Consider the following 20,190-nt stretch of genomic DNA (forward strand, 5'->3'; position numbering starts at 1 on the left):
CTCTGCTTAATCTGATTTAATTATCTTTAATTTACCTCACCCAGGAAACATTTGTGGCAATTTTCCACTTAATCATTTTGACTAAAAAGGCACAAGACTGGCATAGATTTTAAAGACTCTTAAGTCATCAGAGCATTGAACTGTGCATTTTAATTATTACTAAATAAGAGAGATAGAGTAGGCTTTATGAATTTTTTAAACTGTTGCTAGATGCAAGCACAGACACAGGCAAGATCCACTTTCAATGCGGAGACTTTCCTAAATCATTTGTCTTTCATTCCACAGCACTCTGGGCTTTTAGGACAGTTCTGGGGATAGAGTCTCTCATGTATAATTGACTGTGGCTGTTTTAATCATAAACTACTAGAAAACTGACATTTACATAAAAAGAGACAACACATGACAGCAGCCTGTGGGGAAAACATTAAAGATAAATGGCACCTAATTTGAAGTGTTTCAGGAGGGAAAAGAATTTAGAGAGTATATGCACATAAAGCAGAAACCAGTTTCTATGGGCTTCTGGGCCAGTTCACCCAGTTATCCAGAACATAAATACTAGAAGTGACAAGGGAGGGGGAGAACAATGTTTTCTTCTTGTAAACACATATGCCTACATGTGTTGCTGCTGTATGCCTTTAGGTTATTATTGACTTATGGTGACCCAAAGGTGAACCTATCATCTTCACAAGATTTGTTCAGTAGGGGGTTACCATTGCCTTTCTCTGAAGCTGAGAGAGTATGGCTTGCCCAAGGCCACCCAATGGCTTCCCATGGCCAAAGGGGGTTTGAACTCTGGTCTCCTGGAGTTCTAGTCCAAAACTCAAACCACCGTTACATTGCATATGCACAATAACACATATACTGTTGTTATGTGCCTTCAAGTCAACTTATGATTTGATTTATGACCTATTTATTTATTTAGTTATTTATTTATTATCCTTCTTTTCTCCTAATATGACATCCAACACAGCCAATGATTTGACTTAACAGAAAATATGATTAAAACAATGAGTAGTGCAAAAATGTTTGTTAAACATTCACATTGAAAATATTAATTTAAAATAGTTTTTTAAAAAAACCCAGCTAAAATATAATAGCAATGGTAAATGTACAAATATAAATATAACACACTGCAGTTAATATACCTCCTGTTAGTACTCAAAGGCTGGGGTAAAGATCTCTGCCTGCCAGCAGAATGAGAACAATGAGGGGGCCAACCTAGCTTCCCATGGGAGCAGCCACTGAGATGGCTCTCCACCATGTCCTCACCAAACATGCCTGAGAGGATGGTGGGACTGGTAGAAATCCCTCCCCCATGGATCTTTATACTCAGGCATGCTTATATTGAAAAATTCATTCCTTCAAACCATCTGGACCAAAGCCATATCAGTCTTTATTGGTCATAACCAGCACTTTGAATTGTGCCTAGAAAGGAACTGATAGCAATATATAGGCAGGTTATAAACCGCCATAAAGTACGCGCTCTGCGCGTACTAGCGTTAGGAAGGGCCGTATTAGGGTTAGGAAGGTTCTTACCTTCCTGACGGCCCTTCCTCCCAGTACATGCGGAGCATGGACTTTATAGCGGCGCCCATCCACATTTTGACGTCTTGGACGCTGTGCGTCCAGACGTGTCGCGGCAGAAGTGACGCCGCGAGGGCACGCTCCACCCCTCGTGGCGCCACTTCCGCGTTCCCTCGCGGCCTGGCAGCTGGGGCTTCCCTACGCAGCAAATGGTAGCAGCGGGAAAACGACCCCTTGAGGGCCGTTTGTAACCCGACATAGTGTTTTCCTGGTGAGGAAGTTTGTCATTGTCTTCCTCTAAGACTGAGACAATGAGACTTTCCTAAAGTTACCCAGTGGGTTTCCATGGGGGAATAAGATGCTGATCTCCCAGAATCCTAGTCACATCCTCAGACCACTACACCATAGTGATTCCCATATGTACATATAGATATTGACACATTATTGACACATTATAGAGTTTATCGCACCGGGGCTAACTCCTGTATTTGAGAAAAAGGTCATATTTGCAACATACAGTACTCAGATACACTGTGTAGATTTCTAAATGTGTAATGCATAAGCACACTTTAGTCAATGGAGGCAAGGAACCTTTAATGAATTTTTAAAATATGCCCAGAGATGTATAAAGATTTTCTTTTATCTTAACAAAATCTTCATGAAACGAGTTATGGCAATGGCTTGGGAGGTAGAAAAAGTATTTCATCATAGGACTATCCATCCCTACAGAAAAGATAAAACAAGGTTATGTTCTCCCCACTCCCATTTCTCTTGGTTAGCTTTTTTTTTCTTTTTCTTTTTTGGTCTTCTCCCTTGTCCCCATCCTTCTTTTTTCCTTCCCCTTTCCACCCTTAACCCCCCCCCCCAGTCCTCCCAGCGTCATTCATCATCTTCATTCTCCTCCCCTTATCTCTGCCTGTCGAACTCATTCTCTCTTCATCTCCCCAAAGAAAAATAAATGACTGTGAGATCTTCATAGTGTTTTAAAACTTCAGGGCCGATTAAATTCATTAAGGATTGTTTCTGACTAGGCATGAATGGAGAAAATAGTCCTGCTGGTGTCTGTTGTTCTGGCAGTCTCATCATCATCATCATCATCATCATCATCATCATTTCTCCCTTCTCAAAATATTTACTGATTATCAGTGGTATGATTATGGTTATTCATGGGCTGTGGAAAGATTACATAAACTGAATATTTAAAAAGAAGAAAAAGGAAACTGTCTAATTATGAATCCTCCAAAGTAGAGTTTGGAAAATTTGCTTTTTACTTGAAAAGTTAGTTTGGCTGGGCTGTAATTCACATCTGGTGAAATTAGTGCTTGTAGAAGAAATTAAAAACAGCTGAGAAATATTTGAGGGTGTTTTGCCTTTTTTTCTTTCTTTCTTGAAAGAGCTTGGAAAATTGGTTGGTTGGACTACAACTCCAGCCTGTTCTTGAAAGCAGTGCTTGTAAGTGTGTCAAAAAACAAAATTAGGAGCAGTATGGTCTTATATGTTTCTGTTCAATGTAGAACTTGGAAAACTTAGGCCCGTTCCGCATGGGCATAAAGTACGTGCTCTGCGCGTACTAGGGTTAGATGCCCCTAACCCTAATACGCGTGAAGCATGCACAAAATGGTGGTGTTGCGTCTGCATGTTGCACACCGCATATGACGCCATGAGTGCGCCATTGGCGCCTCGTGACATCATAATTGCGCCACAAAGAGAAGTGCCATTTTGGTACTTCTTATTTACAGCGCGGAGGATCCGCGCGGTTTGGACGTTGGGGCTCCTCCGTGCTGCAAATGATGGCGGCGGCAGACAACCCGTTTTGGGCGGTCTGTAACGTGCCTTAGTTTACAGCCAGAGCAATCTTTTTTTTTTATTTGTTAGACTTTTTGTCTCATTTTTGATCAGCATAGTCATAACAAGTGTGGTTGATTTTAATTATTAAGCTTAATGACACCACTGGGGGCTGCCCCATGTGATATTATTGGGAGCCAATGCCAAGTCTTAGGTTTTGGCCTTGAAATCACAGGATCTGGGATGTTTCTGATTGGCTAACTCTACCTTTAATCACTACAAGCACAGCTATAAACCTAACATGACAGCATTGTAGAACTGAAGGGAAGCACTGAAGACGTCTTGATAGCCGTTTGGCTGAAGAGCAGGGTATAAATAAATTATTATTATTATTATTATTATTATTATTATTATTCATAAAATATCTCCCCCACACACAATCTATATAATAATAATAATAATAATAATAATAATAATGATGATGTTTATTTATATTTCCCACCTCTCCCAAGGATTGAGGCGGGATTACATCAGTAAAGTAAAAGGGGGGAAATCATGAATTCTTTGCATAGTATTCTAAATATCTAAAATCACTGCTTCCCCACATGCACATTAAACAAAAGTTGTTTTCAATTTAGAGATCCCCTTTACCACAAGGAAAATGGGCAGTTCTGTGTATCTTTTCTGTATTCTGGCAAACACAAACATCTTTAGAATTTGGTGATGTTTGTAGGCCTGGAAGGAAGACAAACACTCAGTTATGATGCAGCCCTCCTTAGTACAATGTTGGCACTCTGTTGATGTCTATTAAGCTGCAAATCTCCCAAATTTGTCATGCTGTTTAATCAAATACTAGTAAGATGGCAACACAGCAGTTATACCTTCAGTATATCTTTAGAAACATCTTCTTTTCTTATCAACAGCAGGTCAGTTGAAGATGTCAATAGAAGAGGGAGATAATCTATTCAGCACAGGTTAAGTAACTGCATCCTTAATACTTGTCACCTGCTGACTCATTCTTGATTAAAACTCACCCTTGCAGACCGGAGCTAATGACAATTTGCCCTGGATGCTTTTATTCTGTCTCTGACTCCGCCCTTCCTTCCCCCATACCTGACTGCCATCTATCTTTACATTTCCTTGCTGAAATATCCACCTGTCTTTTAGTGCAAGTAAGAGAATAAGCTAAAAGGACACAGCATAATGATTTCCCAGCATTTAATGAAGTGATCTTGCGGGTTAGGCTGAACTGAGACCTTTGTATTTTGCTCTTTGCAGGAAAAGTAGTGTAAAGCTTGTTCAGAGCCTTTGATCTATGAAGTGGTGCAGCACATCCTAGGTTGTGCTTTCCCTGGCTCCCATTTCCACAGGAGTCCTTTCACACTACCCAGTTATAGCACTATTATTCCACTTTAACTGCCTCGGATGTATGTTATGGCATCCAGGGTTTTGCAGTTCGGTGAGGCAGTGGAGCTCTCTGGTTGACATTCAAAATTCCTCTCCCCAAAAGGCTAATTCCAGGATTTCAAAGAATGCTACTATGGCAGTTAGAGTGGAATCAAAGTGCTAAAGTTGTATTGTGTGAAAGGGCCCTAGGGTGCTATTTTAGCCTTGGGTGGCTTCTTCAGAGAAGGTCCTGTTGCTATCAATGAAAACCCAAGCAAAACATCTACAATTTTTCCCTCCTTTATAGATGCTTTGTAGAATGAAATTTTAAAAAAAGATTCAAGAGCAGTAGGAAAATACCAGCAGCTTACATGTAGAAGACATAATCTGCAAATCCTTGTACAGTTCTGTGAATGAGGCAGGTTCATTGCTTCCCAGGCTTCTTTTCAGCTCAGGGATGGCCTACAGACACCTCCATTTTTGCCGGATCAGGACCGTGGCAACCACACACCGCAACCCTGATCCGGCCTTTCTAGGGTGCAAAAAGGAACTGCAAAAAGCGGCTCCTTTTTGCACCCTGGAAAGGCCATGAAAGTTGTGTCGGTGTGGCTTTACAGCACTCCTTTTCACTGCATCATATGGACACAGCACTGGAGGAGTACCATGACACCCTGGGGGCATAGCCGGAGCATGCATCATGTAGACGCTTCACCCGACTTCACCTCCAACCCAGCCTTTAAGGCACAGGGGGTCAGTCTCCATATCTGGCTGTAGTTCAAGGACATAGGCCAAGAACCACTCAGTAAAGAAAAAGTAACCTGAAAGCACTCATGAATAATTCAGAGTGGTTATTGCCCACTACTGAATAACTGGACACAGTATGACAGATCTTGGAAGTTACTTGTTTGGACTACAAGTGGCCATGCTGCCTGGTGGATCTGTAGAGCTGTAGTCCAAAAACAGCAATTTTTCAAAGATCTGCTATATACATTAGGAATTAGTAGTAAATGGACTCCAGGTTTAAGAAAGCTGACCCCTGATAAGACAGTAGCAGTACCCAGACTCAGCACTGGCTGACTGGACATCACCATTTCAGTTTCTGAAAGTATTGCTGACATAGCATCACTCCAGGACATTGTAAGAAATTGAAATGATGCCTGCCAGGCCCCTATGACTTTAAAGAAGGAAATTTAGCCCTACCGAGGTCCTGGTTGCCACAAGCTGCTCAAGGATCCTGTATGCTGATTCTGGAACTGGGAGTCAGGTTTCCAGTTACTGCTTCTAGACAGAATCCTCTTACCCTCCCCATCTCTGGCAAGCAAAAGCCTTTTTATTTAGGCAGGCCTTTGGCTCATAATTCATATGGCAGAAAGGAGTTTTAGTAAAGCTCTGCTTTTAGCTTTTTTATTATGTTTTAACTGAGTTTTAATTTTTTTAACATTGTAAATTTAACATAATTCAACACCACAAACTGCTCCATCTTCTTTTTGCAGAGAAAATGGAGCTTCTCTATCTTCTGCTTCCATTTATAAAGTCTATTTTATTTCTATATTGACCATCAGGTGATGTCCATGCATATAGGCACCTCTTTGGTTTCTTGAAGAATGTGCTGGTGATGAATAAACTGTTGGCCTCACAGAATTCAGTCAGTCACTCTCCTGCCTCATTTCTTGAGCCTAAGCCAATTTTTATTACAATCTTGGATTATGCTGTTTCTTTCTTTTGGATTCTAATCGCTTATGATTAACAACAAGTCCTGTTCTGGTGTGTAATCAATTTCTTCCTGGACTCCAACAGATAATCTTTTAATTCCTTTTTCTTCTGCCTCTTCAGCTGGAGCATAAACTTGGATTATGGTTATAGTTATGGGTTTCCCCTAAAGTCTTGTTGATATTATTCAGCCACTTTGCATTATATCCATTGACTGCTTTTGCTACATCTTTCTTCCCTATTAATACCACCCCATTTCTTCTAAGATTTTCATTTATTATTATTATTATTAAGCTTTATTCATAAAGTGCTGTAAATTTACACAGCACTGTACATACAGTCAATCAAAATAGATAAAATAAACCTGCCTATGGTGTACATTCTATGAAAATAATTAAACATAATACATCTTAATACATCTTAACATTCAAATATTTCTCATTAATAATAATAAAAAACTTTAGAAGTAGGGACATGGCAAAATAATTCCCAATCTGTTGCAAAAAAAGAAAAGAAAAAAAGAGTAGCTCATTGAGTGTGATCTGACCTGGGAGTATCATTTTCTAGTGCTGTCACTTGTTTCATTTCATAGCATTTTTGCAGTAAAAGATATTCAAAAGGAGGTTTACCAGTTCCTCCTGCTGCATAGTACTAACAAGCATTAGCTATGGTGCCACTGCCGATATCTTGATAAATCCTCCACCATTGCCACCCTCCACTACTGCTGCTGCCCAGTAGCTATTTGGCACATTTGGCTCCTGACATAGGCGACCTCACCAGCAGCACTGCTACCAGCAGCATAGCTGTTTCCCTCACAGGAGCATGCATTCCCACAACCATGGAAAGGCAATGCCATCTAATTGCAAAACTGAGTTTACTTGTTACATCTAGACTATTTATTTTAAAGTAGAATATATCAGGGACTCAACAAGCATTATGTAATTAAATTTGTATCTTTAATTTACATCACTGCTGTACTTCTAAAAAACAACCTAGTTAATTTCTTTGCTACAAAATTGATTCATCCAGTGGGACATTTTTCAGTATCCACAAGGAAGATAACATTATTATTTTTAAAGAAAACACATTGGTATTGTTTTTGCTTTAAAAAATATATAATATTAGCCATATTCATTACATGTTAATAGCATGCTATTGGTGTGTTATTTTTTAGGGTTTTTTATCCTCATTAATTAAAAAAAACCTTTAGAAGTAGGGACATTGCAAAAAAAAAATCCTCCAAAATAATTCTCACTCCCTTGCCAAAAAAAAAAAAAGCATTTAGGAATAATGAGAAAGCAGTACACATTACATATCAAAATGATCATGTTACCTGTTATGTTATTTCATATTTCTTTGACAGCCTCTAGATTTTGTACTTGCAAAATTTTCCAGAATAATTTTTATTTCGCAAATGTATTTGGTCACAAATATTTGTACAGAAAATACAAGTAGAATGCATTCCATGCATTTTGGGAGGGAAATAATATTTCATAATATTTAAATATGTTCAACTTCAAGTGTTTGGGGGATTCTAGGAGTTGTAGTCCAAAAATGAACTTTTTCAAGCTCTGAATATGGAAGAAGATAACTGACAGTGACCCAGACCAGGAATCAAGATTACCCATCTTTAGACAGAGTGTCAGTTGACAAAAAATTTCCATAAAAACCTTTGCCTTATATTGACTTGAATATCATATGGCTTCTACTTTGAGAGCGATAGAATGTTAGAGACAAAAGACTGTTAGAGACAAAGGCCACCTAGTGCAACCCCCTGCCATGCAGGAATACACAATGAAGACACTCCTGATAGATGCCCATTCAAGCTCTTACCTTCTGAGGCAGTCCACTACACTGTCGAAACAGCTTTTAGACTAAGAGGTTCTAATAAAGTTTAGGTAGAATCCCTTTTCTTGTAATTTGAAACCTTTCATTTATATTCTAATCTCTAAAGCAACAGAAAACAAGTTTGCTTCTTCTACATGATACCCCTTAAGATATTTAAAGAAGGATATCATTTTGCCTCTCAGTTTTCTCTTATCCAAGCTAAACATACCCACATCCTTAAGTCATTCCTCATAAGACTTGGTTTACAGACTTTTGATCATCTTGGTCATCCTTCTCTGGACACATTCCAGTTTGTCAATATCCTTCTTGAACTGGACATAGATGAGGTTTGACCAAGGTAGAATAGAATTGCACTACTACTTCCCTGCAACCATACTCCACACTGAAAAAGGGGAAGGGAAATGCAGTCATAAGGCTAAGCAGTTTCCTGTAAACCTGTGTCTTCATTTCTTATCTAGCTGTTATAATCTAATAGTTGGCCAATATGGATGAGCTCTTGGAGAGTTTTGCTATGTTTAATGAAGTTCTTACAATAAAGCCTTGGTTTGTTTCTTTAGCCGTTGATGGATTTGCTTCTTAATCAGAATTGCTAGCCTCTGCACAGACTCCCTCTCCATCTGTTAATAGGATATCACCTTATATTATTGGAGTGTCTTTCAATTTATAGCCCAAATACTATTATTTAGTTTTATTAAATATGCTGAAAAGCTTGGAGCCAACTGACATTCTCCAGTAGTTAACATTTATTCTTTCATGTTGGGAAACAAAGAGAATACATATTAAACATTTATTTTTAAAACTATAGAATGGTTGCCTCCCTCCCCACCTCCACCACTTGGCAATAACATAGTTTGAAGTTATGGTAATTGTTACCATAAATTATCTAGCCATGACCTTGTAAGGTCACTTCTAGTTCTTCTTTTCATGTCTTTTCTTCAGGCCTTAAGCTGCTCTAGTCATTTAGCTCTCATGATGGTGTCACTGTGTAGTTCAGCTAATCCAATAAAAATGTTAAAGTAGTGTCAAACATGCTTTTTTATGGTTAAATTCATGCCAGATTTTACAGTGGGTTATTCCCTAATCTCATTTCCATTAGTCTGGGAGTCACAAACTGATCTTAATTATCTCTTAATGGTAGCATAATCTCATTTTACAGAGAATGTGAGAGACTGCCATGGAAGCCAGATCTAATCACAAAACGGCAAAGAGCATCATTTTAAATCCATTTTGATTAAAAATAGTTTATTGCCAATTTCTCAGGTTTTAAAGATAGGATAGTGAGAATATTTAATATTTAAGACTGCAGTCCCTTGAAAGTAAATTCCACAGCACAGTATGACTTACAGTACATCTGAGTAAGGAAGTTTAGAACTGTACTACCAATCCCTTAAATGAAAATTGAAAGTCCTGTTTGAAAGAAACAGCAAGTCATGTGTCCTACTTTTTCCTGAACTGTACACTTTAGTTACAAAAACAGCTCAGCTCCTTATAAAAAAACCTGGTATTTTGCAGAGTGGGCTACATCTGAAATATTAATCAAATCAGTGTAAAATGGCAGGGTACCCATTTTACACTGAAGGTACTGAATGCACTCTATGTGGGGAACAGGATCATGCCCACTGACCCTATCCTAACCACTTCATTAGTTCATTATAAATTATGAAAGTGTCTAATATACTGTGCATGTTTAAGTCAAATTTAGAACCCTACAAAAAGCCCATATTTTGGCTAGTATTGTGTATGGGCCAAACCATGGTTTTGGATATTGTGTACTTGGGAACCCACTGCCTCAGCCATCCTCCTCTTGCTTTCAGACCCTTATTGGAGGTAGGCACTGAGATTTGGATTGGAATTAGACAGCCCTTTAATCCAAGCACTCCTTCAAAGTGAAGCCTATTGTTTAATATCCCTTCCCATAAATAATTTGTTCTGGAAAACAGGATGCATATCAACCCACATTATGCTTCATCTGCATAGGGCACAATGTGAGTCCCCCTACACCCCATGCATTTATGTGCAATGTAACATCTCTACAATCTCTTGGATTTCTGTGTGCACATAGAGCCTTTTTATACACAAAGGATTGTTCAGTTATATGATTTCCACTGATGTAGTCTGAAGAGATATAGCTCATATATTGTTTGAGTCTGTGAACTGTTATCTATATTGCTTGGTTCTTAGGAGAGGTTGGAACACTTCATAGATTTTGGGTATTTTGCCAAAATACTTTCACATCAGTGCATACCTAGGAATCAACCACAGATGCACATCTTTATGGCTCTGACTCATTTTGTTTGATAGCTTTTCTTACAATTTGTTTTCCCCTGCATATTCTTCCACCATGCAAGCTTTTGCAAATGCTTTATTAGTTGTTCAAATCATATTCACAGTCCAAACTATGATTGCAGGCTCTGATTAATTTCACAAGGTTATTCATTGGTCTGTATGAATATTTATTTATTTTTTAAAGTTCATCCAGTCAATCTATATATGCCATTGGTTGAGCTGATAGTATTTTTGGAAGCTCTGTCAATAAGTAAGGTAGGCTTTGATTTAAATTTCAAATGGTTTGCAGCAAGATGAAATATTCAGTGACACTTGATTTTGAACTGTCTGCATGTGCTAGTGTTTCACGCCTCATTTGTCTTACTGATTATCAAATTTAAGTCATTATTCAGAGATCAAGCACATATTCTTTGTGGCAGATATTCAGGTTTTATTATATTCTGACATAATGACTCTGACATAAAATAAGCTCTGGAACACTATGCTCTCCAAGTTCTGTTTTGTTTATTAGAAAAGAAATAATCAAATGCATTTTAAAACAAAAGTTGTACTCATGAGCTAAGAAATTGGCTTTCATATCTCTAATCCAAAGCACTGCCAAAAATACATAATGAATGACAGAAAAATAATCTATAAAAAATGGACTGAAGTTTAGACTTCAAATGCAAAACGTAGGCTGCTGCCACACTGGAGAATTAATGTAGCTTGACACTGCTTTAACTGCCATGGCTCCAAACTATGTAATCCTGAGATCTGTAGTTTCTTGTAGCATCAGAGCTCTCTGACAGAGAAGTCTAAATATCTCACAAAACTTCAAATTTCAGAACTTCCTAGCATTGAGCCACGGTAGTTAAGGCAGTGTCAAATTGAATTAATTCTACACTGTAGATGCAGGCATAGTTACCTCATACCACATTGAGACTCCCTTGTTTTCAAGAAAGCTCTGTGGATAGGGATTCCCAGGTACTGAAACAAGGATGTGTTGTATGCAGATCTGAACATAAGACTTGTTCATGGGTATTTAGGGTCATGATGAGGAGTTTGTCTAGCTGCCCACAGAAATATTGGATGAGTGACAAGTCTGAACAAGAAAGCATCCTTTGGCGGGTTACAGACTGCCTGTTTGGGGCGGACTGCACCCGCCCCTTTCCCCGTTGCCAGACCGGCAGCCGCTGAGGCCCCAATCCACCGCTTTCCGGGCTGCGGGGAAGCGGCAAAAGGACGTGTGAAGGCTGCGCCCAGCGGACCAAACCAGGAAGGAGCTCCAAAACGGAGCTCCTTCCTGCTCTGTGCTAAGGGCTCACTAAGCGCCCTGGCGCGGAGCGAGGACATCATGTCCGCACCGCCCCATATAGAGGCGGTGCAGTCATGACGTATCGATGGCGGTGGCCATGTGGAACGGCTGCCGCCATTTTGTGCACGACGAGCGTGCACTAGGGTTAGGGGGGTGCGGAAGCACCGCACCTTCCTAACCCTAGTACATGCTCGTCGCGTACTTGAAGGCCCGTCTGTAACGGGCCATTGTGCATAAAAGTTCTCTGTGCAATCAGAAGCCACAAAACCTTAGAATTAGAGTTAGAGAACTGTGACTAGGGTGTGCTCCTCCTTCCACACTGAGTCAACACAGTTTGTAAACACCTGAGTAGGGCTTTGGCCACATGATATTTAAGTGTATCGTCTAACTGAAGTCAGTGGAGACTGGTGGCTTCCACTTTAGTCGGACAGTGAACCCAGTCCAGGTTTTAGTGCATACTTTAAAAGAACTACCAATGGGGATAATGTTCAGCCCATAAGATAAGTCCTTTAAAGTTCAGAGCAAATCTACACTGGATAGCTATTCCATTGACATCAACCACCACTGATCTAAGTACATTGCCAGTTTAGGAATTTTACTTAGAGTTTGGAAAAAGTGAGTTTGTTTGAACTACAATTCCTTGAATCCCCAGCCATCCTGACCTCTTTTTCAAGCTATGGGCTTTAGTGAGGGAGTCTGAGGAGGAGAAGGTTGGGGCACTGTTTCTCCTGTATCACTGTTGTCTTTGGCCCAGTAGAGACTGCCACTTTGCAGTGGCCTGGGGCCAAAATTAGGGCTCTGGAGAGAAGAGAGTCCATACGCTCCATGCTCTCCCAGTGCCATTTTGGGCATGCATGCATTCAGATAGCATGAATGCCAATGGCATGCCTTATGCACCATGTTCAAATAGGGTGGCGCACAAGAGACGTCACCATGCCGCGCCAGGGTGCTAATGGCACCTTGGCAGCGGAGCAGATCATTGTTGTGCCCATACAGTTGCCGCAGCAATGATACGGGGCAGAAAGGGGTGGTGTCTCACCATCTATTCCTGCCTGTCTGTAGCCAGTCATTGTCATCCATTACTAGATGATGACTGTCTGAATGGAGAACTGTTGTGTCATGGGTTTATATACAGAACTGTTGCTATTGTGTGAACATGAAGTAAGTAGTTGTTTGGAAGGGGGAAGAGAATGACAGAGTTTGGGTCTGAGGGGAGTCAGTTTAGCCTGGGGTTTGAGAAAAGTGCATCTGGAAATGTATTTTAGAGGGGTCTGAGTTACAATAAAGATGAAGTGAGAGAAAAGAGTTTGAGCTGAGAGATAAGGGTCTGATTTAGCCTGAGAGAAGAAAGGCTAGTATTTCAGTTGTTATATATACATAATTAGCTGATTTATGTTTAACTTTTAATTTAACTTAAATAAAATTTTGTTTTTGTTTTTATACACTTTTGACCTCCAGAATGCCTATCATTCTGAATGCTGGGTGGGAATGTGGTGGGATTGCTTGGATGAATACTCACAGCTTTGGACACTGGTTTGATTGCCCTGGTGGGAAGCCCCACACTTTTGTTTCTATTGGTGGGATAAAAGGTGGAAACCCTGCATTTGGTGTAGGCAACTGTGGGTTGTAAGCAGAGATCCCCACAAGAATCTGATGTATCTAGGAGGAATCCCATGCAATTTAAGCATGGGAAGGGGGTCTCTGCAGTTAATGACAGTTCTCTGCTATAGACTATTGCTCTCTAGACATGAAGAGTGATGAAAACTAATCTAGTGCACTGCTCTCATCCTTGCATATAGAGACAACAAATGTTAAATTGAATAGCAGAACTTTTTTGTCCATCTAGTCCAGTATACTGTATTCTGAGATGCAGGGGCTGTCTAGTGAAATCTTGCCTATCTGTTATTATTGGAGATACAGAGATTGAATCTGGTACCTTTGTGAAATGCTGAAACAGATTCTACAACTGACACATTTGAAAATCAGGTCCATTTTTTTCATGCTGCAAGGCACAGGACAGACAGGTTTTAGACAGGATCTTTAAGCAACCTGCCTTGATATACTACCTCCTGTGTAACCAGCAGTCTAGTATTAGGCAGCTAAACCACACAAGACAAAGATCTTTACCACACAAAGCAGTAAATCACAATAACAGTTGGTTAACAGCATCTTTTGCTGGGATATATCACATGACGTCGACTCTTCTGTTGTCATCTTGGTTTCTTTTCATTTGCACAAAACCTCAGTAACTGATCTGCTCTCCTACTTCTGTGGTGCTAGCACTTGCAGTGCGATAAATCAATTCTGCTTTAATCCCAATTTTCAGTGGTCAGGGAGTGGGCTTTAACTGTTGCTTGCCCTTTGCGTACCAATGATCAGGGATTAAGGAGTTCCTAACTTGAACAGACTAGGTTAATAGCTGGCAGATTAATCATTTTCACTTGCCAGTGAATAGTCTATCCTGAAACAAAACATCTCCTCTGTCCTCCCCAAAAAGGTGTTTTTAAAAACAAGACTCCTTTTAATTTATATTGCACACTGGACAGGACTGGGTGGGCAGTGCCAGGGGGTCAGTGCCAAATGCTGCATCTGATAAGGCATTACTGTAAATGAAGGCTGTAATGCCAGAAAGATTATAAAAGAATTATAAAGGAGAGAGTAATACCATTTGCATAATGCTTTCAAAAGAACACATTTTAGCAAAATAAGAGCTTGGTGTAATAAAATCCAAAGACATCCTCTTCTAGACTGTAGTGATGGCCTGAATGTTTGTGGCTTAATCTCATAGATGAGGCCTTGCAGGCTATTGGAGAGGCATCTGGCACTGCAAACCCACCTTCAAATGGTAAACTACTGCTTCTGAAGTGACAGTTTGGTATAGGCAGTTAAAGACACTGCTTATCCCAAACATTCAATCCTCAGAAATCCAAACTAATAGAAAATTAGACCCAGATTTCAGAAATAGGCTTGTGTTCTTTTCTTAGAGCTACTTTTCATCAGTTTGAGGTCCAAAATGGGGTGTGTGGCCCACTGCGGGCTGGTGGGACCTAAAATTGTGTGCTACAGCCACTTTACTTTTGCCAACCCCACCACACTACTTTGCATCACCTCTATGCAATCTCTTATTTGGATCCCAGCCCATTCATAATGACGTTTTCTAACTTTGGTTGTCTGTTCTTCCTTAGTTCATCCAGTATCTGACTTCTATGTTATGTGTCTACATCTCCTGATCTTCAGTTCCTGTTTCTTTGATCTGGTACCTATCCTATGACCCAATCTTGTTTTCATTGAGCCTCCTACCCTTGTTCTCCGTCCATCCTCCTGTTTCATACCTAAATTGTGGCATGTTGACATAAACTTTAGGCTCTTCCTTGTTAGTATCATTTATTAGATTTTTAGCCGAAAAATCTATGGGTACTTTAAATTCTCAAGGGCACTTCCCCAAATTATCACTTCAGGCATTCCAAGACTGAACAATCAAAACATGTTCTGGGGCTAATTAAACCAAGGATGGACCATGAATTTGGTACTATAAACCTGTTGTGATGTGATATATAGGATGGATGAACAGCCTGACTATATATTTCTTCATTTTTATTGTAGTACATTTGCTTTGCACAACAGAAACAAAGAAACAAGCAAAGCCAAGAACTCTTCATTATATTTGATTGCATGCTTTTACCCAGTAGCAGCTATCTAGAAGCCTTAGGCTACAATATAATCATGTCTAGGCAGAGAAGATCCCTGAGGGCATATTAGGAGGTGAGAATTCAATAACAGATTAGACAACAGATTGGTGAGTGAGATGTACATTAAAGTTTTAGAAACAACTATAACATTTATATGGCACAGACCTGTGTGTTCAAACCTTTACTGTGATACAATCTGCATTCATTATTGTGTCCAGGAAGATTACATTAAGAAGACACTATTTAACAGTGGAGAATAGTTCTCCTTGACATACAATCAATAAATAGATTTAGATGTCTGGATGAGGAACATGGAACGTGGTTTTTGTACATAGAGCAGATCTTCATTTAGACAGATATTCCCATTTGATCCCTCCCCCCATCCCACAACCCACACACCATGGCTTTAAATGGACAGCAACTTCCATTGTGTGCTCTTACTGCCTTCAGCTGCAAAAATTCAGTGGCTTCAGTTGGTTTTTCACACAAATACATGTTTTATATACTTTTCCAGCTCCTTTCAAACATAAGGGAGTAAAGGTGCTTCTTTCTTCTAGTCCTCTTTGCTGCCATTGAGGTTTTTTATGACCTAAGTTTGATGTTGCTTTTTTGATGCTTAGTTTTGGGGATAAATTATGCTTTGTCATTGGTATTGCATTGCTTTTAATTTTTAAAAAAATACTTAAAATTACTAAAATGAAGCAAAATCTACTTGCCAAAATAACAGATTAAAGTAACACGAACCATTAATAATTATTCCAGCCATTAACATAATTGATGTTACTGGAAAATGATGACAATAATGTTTGCAACTGTTGTTTCAATAAATTATACATTATGGGTAATAAATTATTTTTAACAATTGGTCTCAGTTGTGTTAAAACACAATTTCTTTTTCATTATCATGAAGACAGATATTTCCTGTCATTAAGCCAGCCAGCCCTCATGTTGATAGTACTATCATATTCCCAGTTCTAAGGAGTTTCTCCCACTCTATGTGGGCTTCGAAACATGTATGTTCATATATGGAAAAGACATGAGCATGTTATATCAGAAAGAAATTAATGATTCATTATCCTGCTCAGCCATGGAAACCCACTGGGTGACCTTGAATGAGTCACAAACTTTCAGCCCCAGAAAACCCCATAATAGGTTTCCCTTTGGATCACTATATATTGGCAACATCTTAAAGGCACACAATGACAGTCCCTCCAGGCCCAAAGCTTTCAATATATGCTCCAGGCAAGTTTCTAAGGAGTTCCTGTCCTCACTCCAGGTTTCAGAGCCTTGAGGTCTAATACCAAGGAATTCCGAGTGACCATAAAGACACCCAAGAATACTCCCCAGTAACTGTCAAACTAATCCCCATTCCTGCATTGTCTCAAAAGGGTTGCAGTGGTGTCACTCAGATTGGCATCACCCAGGGTGGTAATTAATGATGACACACACACACACACATTCACCTCTTCCCATACCACACCATACAGAATGTTTAGTAATATTTTTATTAGTGTTACTCATAAATTGCAATTTACATATATAACTGAATTTAATGGCAGTAGCTGTGACATAAACAACTAGCAAAATTAAAATTATGCCTTTGAATTACAATGTTATACACACATCTTAAACCCATTTACATGTACATTGTTTCATGTGGTTAAGGTGAGAATTTGAAATGTAAGATATAAGTGGGGCCCAGGGACAAGATCTTTCTTTTTTTCCCCTAAATAAAATAAAATATTGTTTATCATATAAAAATAAAAGAATTCTGGCTTCAGTCTCAGTTTGCCTGACCATTGTGTGCTGGTAGATGATACACCTCAAGTATACATCAGGATAGGCCTGGCTGATGCATTTGTTATGTTTTTGTAGAAGTGCTCCCAGATCTGTTTGTCACCATACATTGTTTTACTTATCTACATATCTTACATTTAGCATGTTTTGATTCACCATTTGGGGGTAATTGTTGGCTTCATTTGCCCATTTGATTGCAAAATAAATCTACAAAAGCTGCAAAAACAATCCTCTGAGACCTGTCAAACAGAACTAGTCAACACTACACTGTTCAATACAATTGAACATTTGTCAGGTTGTAAACAGTGGCAGCAGTGCTTCTGACATTAAGATGGTGAGTACACTCAAGGTGTTAATTATCTCTATGTACTTTGGATAACATCTTTAAATTTCATACTGAAATCTGCAGCAGATTCAGACTCCACCGACATTAGAGCTACCAACTAGCATTCATTCTACATGTGTTTAAAATGTGAATAAGGCTAATTACTTTCCTATCACTCAAATGACCTATCTTCAGGATTGTTCTGTAATAGTCAAATATACAATCCAATGGAGGAGTTGTTACAAATTTAACAAGATTGATGCATTCTTTTCAAACCTGACTTGTTGACTGATTGTTCTTACAATGACCAATATCTATCTAGTTTACAAAAAGAAGCCTGATTTTTTAAAAAACATTCCCTGTATTTGTAACATTTTACCAGGAATGAATGGATGAATGAGTAAATAAATAAATAAAGCTGCAAAAGCTGCAAAAACAATCCCTTGAGAGCTGTCAAACAGAGCTAGTCAACACAACAGCTCATGTTACACTGGTTCTGTGAAGACTCTATCTTATTTGACATATAGCTCTTGATAAGCTCTTTTTCAGCTTGCTTCACATTATTTCAGTAAAATAAATGGCTAAATATATTGTCATCTGTCACCAAGTAAATAAGTTGATAATCTTCAGTGAAAAAGGAGGTTTAGTTTGGTTTTTTTTTTTGTCTTCTCCCCCTCCCATCTACAAAATTTTGATAACAGTATTTCAAGGCTAAAGCAGAACTGGGTTTACATGACAGAAACAATTTATGTTCTGTACTGCTGTAAGAAGGATTGAAATGAACTGGAAGTCTACAGCCTAGCAGCTTAAAGAGGAAACCAGTGTAAGAATAGGAGAATAGAAGTTTCTATAATGCTTCTAAGTACTGTGTCCCCTCTTTCACTCCTCCAGGTTGATAATGTATGGCTTTGTAAAAGCCATGGTCCAAATCAATCAGCTGAAGAGTGGTGACTTTCACTTCACTGACTGTTTATTCTTTGGTTCCTTGATGTCTGCTACAGATCCAGGTAACTGTTATTATTACTATTACTACCATACTTCTATGTCTGTTTGACTCTAGAATTTCATAAAATCATATGCCCAAATTCGAGGGCAGCAGAGCAGAAGGTCAGTGATTTGTCCCATTTTGGGGATCTGGTTCTAGTACCCACCATGATCAGGCTATAGAACACATGACCCACCAAGGGCTGAGGTTTCACTATATGTCTAATAATGGATTTGAACTGAGGTTTCCTTCTCTTAAATTCAACACTATCCACCATGGCAGACTGCTTGTCATGTCTCGTAACATGCAGACAACTGGACATATCCCAAGAAATATTTCTAATCTGCTAACTTTCTCTAAAGCTCTTATGTTCTAATGGAGCATAGTCTTTCTGATTCATTTCACATTTTGCCCAAAGCTCTAGTCAAGACCAAGCTTGGCAGAATGAGGTAGCACATGTTTTTCTTCACTGTTACCAGATCACTGCACAGCATTGTCTGTTCTCAGCACTGCAGCAGAATCATATCAATGGACTGCTGGTGCTGGATCAAGAAGACAGAGTTGTAGAGGCTGCAGCTAAATCCCCATTAAATCAATGGTATTTTGACATTTCCTTTCAGGGCATTTGGAAATGAGGGAAAATCTATTTCTGGCTCATTTCCCCCCCAGATTTTTGCCAATAATTCTGATTCAGTCTGTTTCTTCATCCATCTATAATTTTAAAAAACATGTCTTGAAATACTTATTTACACACACACACATACACACACATATTGCACCCACGCCAACTGTGGCTTTTTCATTGGGCGTGCATGCACATGGTGGTGCAAGTGAGAATGTGTGCCCACTGAAAAGAATGGGACCTAAGAACCCATGTTTTTGCTATTCACAGGGGGGATCCAGAATGGATCCCCCGTGAATAGCAAGAGATATATATAAATTCTAAATGTGTATTTTCTTTCAAAAGTAGACACAAATTAATGTTTTGTTATGGTTCAATTCCCAAGAACTATTTTGCAACAGCGGAGAACTGCAAAATTTGTTTGACAAAGATGTTCTGAGCTTTATGTCACTCTGTGAGGTACAGGTCAGGTCAGGTCACTGCACATAAGAGTTTGCCCAGGTCGGATTCCTCAAACATTCTTACATGCAGCATGGAGTTCTGTCCCATCCCACTTGCTGATCTGAGAAGTACAAGATATTATGGAGGGAGTCCATACCAGATCTCTTTCCCTTGCTCCCTTTTTGGGAGAAAGGTGGGATATAAATTCAATAAATATATAAATTAAAATGCATCTATATGTTTTCCATATAGACTTCTATGGAAAAAAACATAGGGTGAGTTCTTAATTTATTTACATATGCATGTATTAGTTAATTAGTTAAGTTACATTTATGTTCTACCTTTCTTCCACTATGTTCAAGGTTCTTCACTGTCTCATTTTATTCTTGTAAAACCCCTGTGAGGTAGATCAGGCTCAGGGAGGGTAACCAGCTCAAGGTCATACAGTGAGTTTCATGGTTCAGTGCGGACTTGAACTTGAACCTCCCACACTCCAAC

General features: G+C 39.1%; 1 protein-coding gene across 1 annotated transcript in view; it reads left to right on the plus strand.

The window, feature by feature from the left end:
• LOC149318157 (sodium/hydrogen exchanger 9-like) overlaps window positions 1-20,190 on the plus strand; it is a 410,327-nt gene that overhangs the window by 63,534 nt on the left and 326,603 nt on the right. Inside the window, exon 5 of the mRNA XM_089509098.1 lies at window positions 18,536-18,651. Within this exon, the coding sequence (XP_089365224.1) occupies window positions 18,536-18,651 (116 nt within the window). The remainder of the gene's footprint in view (window positions 1-18,535; window positions 18,652-20,190) is intronic.

This window comes from Sceloporus occidentalis, unplaced genomic scaffold (assembly GCF_023333645.1).
Source record: "Sceloporus occidentalis isolate IW3139 unplaced genomic scaffold, rSceOcc1.0.p SCAF_2, whole genome shotgun sequence".
Classification (NCBI taxonomy): Eukaryota; Metazoa; Chordata; class Lepidosauria; order Squamata; family Phrynosomatidae; genus Sceloporus; species Sceloporus occidentalis.